The sequence below is a fragment of the Lipotes vexillifer genome, unplaced genomic scaffold (genome assembly GCF_000442215.2).
Source record: "Lipotes vexillifer unplaced genomic scaffold, Lipotes_vexillifer_v1.1 scaffold570, whole genome shotgun sequence".
Lineage (NCBI taxonomy): Eukaryota > Metazoa > Chordata > Mammalia > Artiodactyla > Lipotidae > Lipotes > Lipotes vexillifer.
This window is the reverse complement of record NW_006777801.1, coordinates 839,081-849,628: the sequence shown is the minus strand read 5'-3', so window position 1 is coordinate 849,628 and position 10,548 is coordinate 839,081. Positions and strand designations below refer to the sequence as shown.

At 41.6% G+C, this 10,548-nt stretch overlaps 1 protein-coding gene across 1 annotated transcript in view; it reads right to left on the bottom strand.

Annotated features, from left to right (window-relative positions):
• The window catches only part of PTPN14 (protein tyrosine phosphatase non-receptor type 14), a 171,700-nt gene that overhangs the window by 80,000 nt on the left and 81,152 nt on the right, over nt 1-10,548 (bottom strand). Inside the window, exon 3 of the mRNA XM_007451289.1 lies at nt 9,302-9,471. Within this exon, the coding sequence (XP_007451351.1) occupies nt 9,302-9,471 (170 nt within the window). The remainder of the gene's footprint in view (nt 1-9,301; nt 9,472-10,548) is intronic.

Here is a 10,548-nt window from a genome sequence, read left to right as displayed (position 1 = left end):
AAAAAAAAAAAAAAAAAAAGGTCCAGGTAAAACAAAACCCACCAGTAGACCAGAATCAGCTCTCGTGCTGCCAGCGTATGATCTCTGACTTTACGGGTACTTCAGCCCTCTAGATTTCTTTGCTGACACTTCAGTAGGAACTAACAGCCCCACCTCCCATTTCTCTGGTAACGCTGGGGAGTAGAGGGACATGTGGACGAGAGTATTTGTCTGGCAAAGTAAGGTAAAAGATTCAACTACTTTGATGGACGAAATCTCCGCTTATTAGTAATAAAACTTCTATTAGGGAAAAAAAACCCACAATCCTTTTTCAGAGAATAATAATAGAGCCCCCTTCATAGGGTTGTAATGAGGACGGAAAAAGGTAATCACCTAAGATACTTGGTGCAGCACCTCGTACATAAATGCTAGCCACTCTCATGATTGTTATTATTAAATTCTATCAGGTGATGGAATACAAACTACATTCTTCCATGGAACCTCATAGAATTATCACATTCTCAGGCTGGGTAGGTTTGGAAGTCTTGTACTGGGCCAGAAAACAGCTATACCATAAAGCACAAAAAAGGATTCTGTGCTTTCTAGATGCTGCTGCTCTGACACTGTAGGCCTCTTTAACGTGGGAATACAGCACATCTGCCACTTCCCTCCTCCTTCCCCACCCAGTCTGCCCTGACTTAAGGTCCCTGCACTGAGATCCCAGAAAAAGTAGAGCAAAGGATTCTAAAACATCTACTGCTTCCTGTGCCTCTCCCCGCAAGAGTTTTTTAAAACCCCAGCATTGAAATTAACACATCATTCCCAATCCCACCCATTATAATGATAGCCCTACAAATCCTAGGAATACTTTCTAAGGAAGTGGATGTCTTTTAAAAACCCATGGAACATAGTTGGCATGCTCTGACACGACAAAACACCTCTTCCCATCACTTCTGTTTATTTTTCCCCTCTCCACCCCACAGCTGAAGGTAAACACTGCTGTGTGGGATCATCATGTTCTACCAGCTTTTGAAAAAAAAAAAAAAAGAATATTCTAAAATTTTAAACCCTGCTCTCTTATAAATCTTTATTGTTTCATGAGTCAAATGGATCTTTCTCAGTCTTCTGCAATGTAACTCTGATAAAGAACCCTTTGAAATCGATGAAGGAGTGAATAAACAAACGAATAAATGTACGTTTGAAAATCAAGGAATACACAAAGAACAGAAGTATTACCCTTGCTTAAGATATCAAGTTATTTTCCAAACAGCTCAAGAGAAGCACATGATTTTTGTTTGCTTTTGAGAATTTCAGAATAGATCATCAAATGCTAGTAAATACACATTAACCGTACGATTGAAAATGAGAATCTTAACACTTTAAAAGAAAAGGGTTTTGTTTTTCTTTTTGAGGTATACTATTGATATTTCAACCTATTTGGGAGAAACTTTGCTTTACTAATGGTTAAAGCACAGAGAAGCATATCTTGCTTTACAAAGGGTGAAAATCAAATGTCAGATGCATTAAAGAAACCTAACATTACATGAAGGCTCCTTTTGAAACATGAATGATGCCATGGACCTATTTCCATTTGAAATTCCGATTTTTCCATTTATTATAGAACACCTACAATAAATAATAATAATGTCAAGTGATATTATTAAAGAACACTGATTTATTTTACCATTTGTTTTCTCTCCCCTAAAGGGAAAGAATATCAAATAAACACCCAGATTGTGTTTAAGTGTTAACTTCATTTTATACGTGTAGACCTCATTGTTCTACTGGCAGTGTGTTGCCTAAATAGCTATCTCCCTACATATTCTTGCAATCTATATCTTTTTCCTGTGAGAGGAAAGAAAAGGATAAAAAGTAATTCCATGCATTTGGAAGACTTGGTATGATGAGGTAGGCACTAAGGTGTGCTTTCGATTTAATTAAGAAAAGCATAAACTTTGAGGAGTCATCTTCTTCAAAGCAAAACATGAGGAAATCCTAGCTGAGGGTTGAGATAAGCTAATTGATCAGCTTCCCTAAAGGAAATTCAACTGGTTTTATAACAGTTCCCCAAACTCTGCAGGATTTTCCGGTAAGTCAAGTCCAGGAGCAGAAATGGTTACCAGGACCTCAATTTCATTTTCATATTTGCAAAGACAGTGAAAATTTTATTTGTGTTCCCCCATGGTTTTTGTTTGTTTGTTTGTCTTTTTACCTTTTTTCTTTGATCACACCCACAACAGACGACTCAGATCTACCCAAAGCTAAGAGCAAAAGTCCCAAGGCAACAATAAAACAAGCAGAGATGAATGAACAGGGATGGAGGTAGGAGGCTGTCCTGGGCAGGACTGGCTACAAAATCTGCAGAGTCTAGTGAAAAATGAAAATGCAGCGTTCATTATTCAAAAATTAAGAATTTCAGGGACTTCCCTGGCAGTCCAGTGGTTAAGACTCCGTGCTTCCACTGCAGGGGGCATGGGTTCGATCTCTGGTCGGGGAACTAAGATCCCGCGTGCCCCGAGGCGCAGCCAAAAAAAAAAAATTATTAAGAATTTCAGAAGAACAACAGCAGTGCCCTAAGCCAAGTGCAGGGCTTTTCTGAGTGCGGGGCTCCGTGCAACTAACTGCACAGGTCACAGGTCCATGAAGCTGGTCCTGGTCCTGGAAGACACTTACCAGGCTCCCTGGGTAAGCTTTACAAACAAACTCCAATCTCCAATAAGTCAAATATGTGGAGATGAAATAAAAGCTTCTTGGAGATACAGCTCTTTTCAGGAGAGAGAGGACGTGTTGAGATCTGTTCATTTTGTACTCCCACTGACTAGCAAAGTGTCTAACACGGAACAGGTACTTAAAATAAAGGCTAGAATGAAAAATAATGCAAATGGCAACTAACATTTTCATCAACTCATCTCCTTTGGGAAAGCAATTCTCGCCTTCAAGATTGCTCTGCTTGTTGCAGACAGCCATTTTCCTCGCTCATCTCATCGTACATGACATTAGCCACACAGAATGATGTTTGAGACTAAATCCCAGTATAAACAGCATCTTAAAATATCTAAAATATCTGGCAATCATCAACAGAGAGAGAACAAGTTCTCATTCACCCGCTGGAGCTGGCCAGGAGGAGGATTTGCCATTCTCAGCAAATTATATTACCCACAGGGAATTCATGCTGAATTTTAAGTCCGATTTGAAGAGAGTCCCTATTTCCCAGCCCACGGGTAAACTTTAAATAGCCATTAAAATGACATTTCAAAATAATAAAAGAATTCACAGAACCGAGGAACAAAATAAATGGTGTTGTAAAAGGAAATGGAAATGTTACCATAATTAGAGCTTTTAAAAGAGACATTTCAAACACTGGTTGAACACTGACTTGTTTACAATAGCACTCAAGGCAGATGGCAAGAGACTAAAAGGGAAACCATAAGTATTTACTAGAAAGGTAAGGTGAAGAAAGCTTTTGTAAGGTCATTGGAACCACTTCTTGAAACCTAGTTTAAAAAAAAAAAAAAATCAAAACACCAGTTTGGGGCTTCCCTGGTGGCGCAGTGCTTGAGAGTCCTCCTGCCGATGCAGGAGACGCGGGTTCGTGCCCCGTTTCGGGAAGATCCCACATGCCGCGGAGCGGCTGGGCCCGTGAGCCATGGCCGCTGAGCCTGCGCGTCCGGAGCCTGTGCTCCGCAAATGGGAGAGGCCACAACAGTGAGAGGCCCGCATAACGCAAGGAAAAAAACAAAACAAACAAAAAAAAACCACCAGTTTGACCTTTATGGGGATGTAAGGCTTCACCTAATCTGGCTTTGCCATCAATATAATATGCCAGAGGCCCAAACTCTGTAATTGGAAGAAAAGGGGGGTTACCACTGCCCCCCCACCATAGTCTAACAATGTAATAACGTAACTCTCTTGTCACTCACCATCACAACAAAAATGCACTCACGCTCTTTGTGATACCTAAACAGTGCAGCTTTCAATGTGGGCATTTATTTGCAGTTAGTGGAATGACACATTGTCCAGTAAGTTCTTCCCAGACAGGAGCTACATTTAACATTGTAGAATGCCCCCTACAAGCCCATACAGAGATTAAGTATTTTTCAAAATCCTTCTGGAAATAACTGCTAGGCAGCTTTACCGAGCAGACTAGATTGTAGCCTCATAGTCTAGTACTTTAGAGAAGTTAAGACATGTAAGGAGAATGGTGATTCCAAGAGTAGAGTGACCCACAGAGGCTGAGAAGTGCAGAAAACACAGAGGCAGCACCCTCTAGATGGAGAGAGCTTGGAACAGGTCCCACAGACCTGAAGTTTCCACCAGAATTCCACAATGTGTCAAAACTGTCCTCGGCCGGTAGAGCAACTGTGCTGGCCACAGCAGTGGTTCCACTGCTTTGCATCAAAACGATGCTTACCTCTAGGAAGGCGGATGGCCGCACCTCAACAGCAGGCTACAAATGTGTTCTGGGAAAGTAGGAAAGGTTATCTGCCCTCATTAGGACAATTAAAAGCCCCTTAGCACTATGCAAACAGACCATTCAACAGGGATAATGCAAAGACAAACATGTTCTGATAACAGAAAAATGTCCCAGAAGTGAAAATTTTAGAAACCATGTATGCAGTCAGCAACTTCAACCTTGAAGCCAATTCACTCTTCAAAAATTACTTTTTCTCTTAAAAGTGTTCTCTTTAGTATTGAAAAAACTAAAGAGGGACTTCCTCACTGGAGGAAGACTTGGAAAAACCCCAGACCTAAACGGAAAGCAGTGATCTCCGCCAACAGATTTCTGGTTTCCCCTGGCTATTATTAAGGATCCTTCTGTTTGACTAAGAATTTCTCCACCTCTCACAAACCATCTTTTTTCTTTCTGTGTCCAGAAAAAAATCTGAAAACCATGTGTTTATAATGAGCCTGTTGCTATGCACATCATTAAAACACATTACAAAAATCTTTCCTTTGAGTCAGGAGGAGGACAGGATGGGGGAAGATGAACTCCTAGCCAGAGTCCCTTTGCTGAGCAGACAAGCTGGCAAAAAGGGAGATGAGAAAAAACGGAAAAAACTATGGTGGTCCCATCCCTTGAGTCATTTTAACCAAAGGAGGAAAACTAACATTTTTAAAGCCCCAAGGTAATGTATTTTACAGTTTGGAACAGGGCTAACAAACTCTCTTCCTAATCTCTTTAATTCCTATGGTTTCATGACTCATCCTCCACCTGTCTATCAGTGTGTCCTTTTCACCAGCTTTTTCACACTTCTGTAAGACTATCAGGAGTTTTGTTTTGTTTTGTTTTGTTTCCCCTTTTATGTGTACTTCTGTGTGTATTCTCCTTTTGATATCTTTGGTCTCCTATTCAGTTACCACCTAAACGTAGGTCCTGAACTGTCCATGTTGTCCCCTACTCCCCATAGTATCTTGGCCTTTTTCCCTCACTTACGAAGAGATTTGTTCTGCAAAAAGCATGTCCTGGAAACGAGATGAGACAAAGCATATCAAAATTAATGTCAAAAAAACAAAGATTCTCGATTTTCTAACTTAAAAAACCTGGACTTGATAATCTTAAGTCAATCACCTTCTTAAACAGTTTGCAATCAACCTCGTTCTCCAATTTTTGTTGTATTGTTCCAAATACTGTGTTAACCTGCAAGTTTTCAAGGGTAGGACTGTCTGAAGATGAGAAATGAAACATACATCTTTTAAATATATCTTTCTTTCACCCCTGTGTGTCTTTATATGGGTTTACACACACGCATGCGCGCGCGCGCGCGCACACACACACACACACACACACACACACACACACACACAGAGTATTAATTCCAAGCTCTTTGTCCTTTATCAGAAAAGAAATGGCTGGTCCCGACTAATGCTATAGAACCTGTTTTACTCTCAAAGAGAAGTAGCCAAACCCTTGCAAACATGTGTTGGGTGAAAACAACTGTGGTTGGCTCCAGACAAAGGCTTATTTTTTAAGCACAGATGGTTGAATGGTTGCCTCCTCCAAAGGGTTGCCCACAATGAAAGACAGATTTCTATTGCTAATCTATGCAAACATCTTACTCTGCGGGGCATCACAAAGACTAACTGTTCTGTGTCAGATGCTGCGGATCCCAGGTGCTCTCAGAGAAGACAAAGCCCACCTCCACCTGAGATGCCTGGTAACTCAGGTAACAGGGGCTGACTGAGGAGTGAGCCACTAACCAGCTCCTCATGAACGCTGCCGGGGCCTTCTGTCAAACATTCCTCTGGAATCCCACACCCACCACTGCTTCTCCTTGGCTGCTCTGCCTGGAGGACAGTTTCAATACTCAGTTGAGACCCCAGATGCTTCTAAAACCTCCCAGGAAGACTCAGATTCCCAAGGGCTCCTAATGACGATTGGTAGCACTCTTCACCTTGAATTCAGCTCTTCTATTCATCTCTAATATCAAACCCAGAAATCTTGAGCACTTAAAACTGTTATTCTGTTCAAACCAGTCTCCTTTACCCTGTAGTCTATATGCCTAAAACCCAGGGTGAGTGTCAGTGGATCACACCTGGGTCATTGTTGGTGTCCCTCAACCTTCCCAAGTATATATATTCCTTTTTTCTTTCTTTTTTTTCCCGGCCATGCCATGTGGCTTATAGAATTTTAGTTCCCCAACCAGGGATTGAACCCGGTCCCCCGCAGTGAGAGGGCTGAGTCCTAACCCCTGGACCACCAGGGAATTCCCTCCTTTTTTCTTTTCATTCTCCCTCTATCAATGTTCCTTTCTTTATTTACAACACTTTTCTCTATTATTTCTCCACCTCCCTTGCTCTGACCCCCACCCCCCCACCCCACCCCCACTTCCGGCACATTCCAGTTTTAGGGCCCCTTGGGACAACAAAAATTCCTGCAATGCTGGGGGGGGAGGGGGAGGACCAAAAAAAACTCCTCATGCAAACCGGCTCCTAATTTTAAACATCCTTTCCCATAAAGAGAAGGTTATACCTGAAATCTACATAGGTTAGTTCCAATGTTTAAGTCTAAAAAATGTCCTTCAAAGTTTTGAATCATTTTCTGTTAGTTTTTCTGATCAAACAACAGTAACAGAGTTTGCTTCAAAATCCTGTGTTGAAAAACCCTTCTTTCCTTCCTTATCAAACTTCTTAAATGAACCAACCTAACTGAGCAAAAAGAAATTCAAAAGTTCCTACTCTATACCTCAGTTTCTGAGATTTAAACACTTTTTGTTTCAGCTTATAAATGCAAATATTGACAATCAAATAATGCAGCATTAAGTTTACTTATCTGGAAAATCTAAAACTGTAAAGAGCTTTAGAGGTTAACTAACTTATTGATTCCCAAGTCTGAATGAACATCAGAGCTACCTGAGGAATATTGTTTATTTTAAACAACACATCCTCGTGAACCCCAGTCTGAGACATTTCAGTTCAGACTTCTGGTGCGGCCCTAGAATCCATATTCATAATAAATGCTTCGGGTAATTATGATCTAGCAGGCCCTGGTCTGTTTGAGAACCACTGATGATTCCAACATTCTTCCCAATATGGCGGTCTCATCTACAAGACACTACATGGGCTATCACTCTGTGCTACAGCATTTGCAGAGACTGGGGCTCTTGCCCTTTTATAAGTCTGCTTACTCCACTTTTACATGGCTTTATTATTAGAAAGTCTGTTCTTATGTCGAGCCAGACAACCAAAGTCTTTCAACTCCTTGAACTTCATTATTACCGGCCCTAATTTTGTGCTCTGGAGCTGACACAGAATTCCCTCCCCATGAGAGTCCAAAGGCAGCTACTGTACCCTTGCAAGTCTTCATTTTTCTAAGCTTAAACTAGCTTTTTTTTTCTTTAACTTCATAAAGCACAATTTCTGAGTCCCTCACCATTTCAACTGCTCTTCCTAAACAGACCTTACAGAATAAATCTGTCCAGAGGAACACCACTTCATTTTTTTTTTTCTTACGGGCTGTACTTTTCCCAATATGCATTAATTTATAGTCCATGTTTCATCCTTGGCACTCATTCTCTTGCATTTAATGGTCCAAGAGCCATGAACCAACAAGTATTTCTTATTACCCTAATTCTGTGTTCCTAACACTGTGTAAAGTACTCAAGGATTCAAAAGCTGGAGGAAATCATCTTGCTTTGATTTGACTCGAGGAGATTTGAGGAGATAATTTCTTGGACAGAAAGGACTTAAATAAATGAAATCACTTGAAAACAGTGCACGATGGTACACAATCAAGTGCTTCAAATGAATGACACCTGAAAGACTGACATAGGTTTCCTGGGTCCGACTATCGGCTCTCTCATGGCCTGTGTTTATAGAAACACCACCTATTTAACAATGATTTGGGTTAAAAAAAAGAAGAAGATGGACACTATCACCTTAAAATGTAAATAAAAATTTCAGCTGCATCCTTATTTCAGAAATTTAAAATCTAAGAAATGACACATGCAATAATCAGGTAGAATACTATTCCTTCTACCTGGGATGCCACTGACATTGCTTCCCAAGCACTCTGAATGCCATGATCCAAGTAAAAGGCTTAAAGTAGAGGGTTTATGTGATTCCCTTCAGTACCGGAAATAACAGAATGATAAGGAGACACCCCCCCCACCTGCATATTTTAACGAACACCAACAAAAACGCACTCGTTTCATTCACAGAATCGCAGACTATCAGAACGTTTGGGACTCATTCAAATCCCTCACTTTACAGATGAGGGAAAAATAGCACTTCAAAGATGGCACGTGGTTTCTCTCCCAGGTAAAGCAGCCAATGAGCAGGAGGGCGGGGCTAATCCCCAGATCGCTCTGCTGTTGCCTTCCTGCCTCCTCATATTCAACCCACGAAACCAAAACTCATGCCTTCTCAGTGCTTTCCTCAACTCTACTCCCATCTTCAGTTACCTTCTCAATCCTCAAATCCAGAGTCTGATGATGCATTTTGTTTGGGGACATTTTGAGGGAAGGACTGGACCAAACGGTTTTAGGTGGTTAATTTTTCATGAAATCCTAGCATACTGATTTTACCCAGTCTATGCTGCTAGACACAAAATTCTACGTGCTTCAGGATCACTGCTACCTCACTAGCAGTACAGGCAACCGCTGGGGTTAGCTACATGGATTCAAACAAAAATTCTAAAGCTGCAAAGCAACTGGTCAACATTTCCCAACTATGCTACCCTCTTCCCCACCACACACACACACACACACACACACACACACACACACACAAACACACCCCGAAACCAACCAGCTCATCTACTTCATCTGAAGCCTCACAGTTAATCCACATCCTACATGGAACACGGAGGAAAAAATGTACCTACCTTGTGGCCTCTTGCTGAAGCCACGACACATTTGGCACATAAAACATGACTCCAAAGAAAAGCAGAGGTTCATTCGCAAATTTGTCCAGATGTTTCTTCAGAGGTTTCTCCAGCTCCACCCATCGTGCTTGCTGGCTCTTGCTGAGAAACCAAAGGCCAAAGTAGTGCGTCTAGATAAAAGGATAAAACAGCATCAGTTCACACTTACAAGGGGCATCCTGAGACCACACAGGACATAAGACTCCAGCACCTTCCCTCCCCTTTGGTGCCTCAGCCCCTACACAAGGATCCTGCTTTTACTTTTGAACTTTGGGACACATGAAAAGAAACCACAGGTACCCAGCACTGTAATCTACCCTGAGTCTCCAGATGCAGTATTCCTACCCATTGCTGCTGTTTGTACATGTGGGTACTGATGCACCTATGCTAGGTAAGCGGGGGTGATGCAGAGTGGGGACAGTGTGGACTTATTCTAAGATCGCAAGGCTGACTTCCCTGTGCTAGTGAAGTGCAGGAGCAGAGGCAAACATAGCTCTCTCACCTGCTACAAAGTAACTTACTGTTCAACTCCAAAGATGAAACCTTCTGCCAACGTTAAGCTTCAGCAGTGTAGATATTTTCATACGGTACCGGATTGGAACAGAAAATTGATTCACTGTTTAAGCTTTAATAAAGTACTTTTAAAAAACATCGGCCTCGACCATTTCATCATACATGAACTGCAGGGAATCTCTCCCCGGCATTAAGCAGGGAGAGCGGAAGTAGCCCCTCTTCACAGCTCCCACAGGAGCCCCTGGTGGCTGTTCTTGGCAGATGATGGGGGGATTTGAAAGATGAGAGTGAGATTTTCACCCTTAGACTTGAAGCCTCAACCAGGTTAGTTTTGAACAACATGCTAAATGATTAAAACAGGTACTTTTATGCATCCAATCCTGTCTTTACATTAATTCATGCTAGGATTTCAGGATTAGCGCAACAGTCGCTAAAAAATAGATCACAGCTTTTGAAGCATTCTTTTATATTTCAATTATAGCCTAGCATGGTTTACAGCACACCTGGAAAGCTGCCTTCAAAGGAATCATTTCATTACAATGTTTAATTTCCAAAGGCATTTTTGCGCCGACCTTCCCACTCCAGCCGGCTGCCACCTCAACAATACTATAGATCGATCCCCATCACCACCCCACCAAAATCTGTAATCAAGTTTTGATTCTGACTTTACCAGAAAACCAGACAGATCTTTCCCT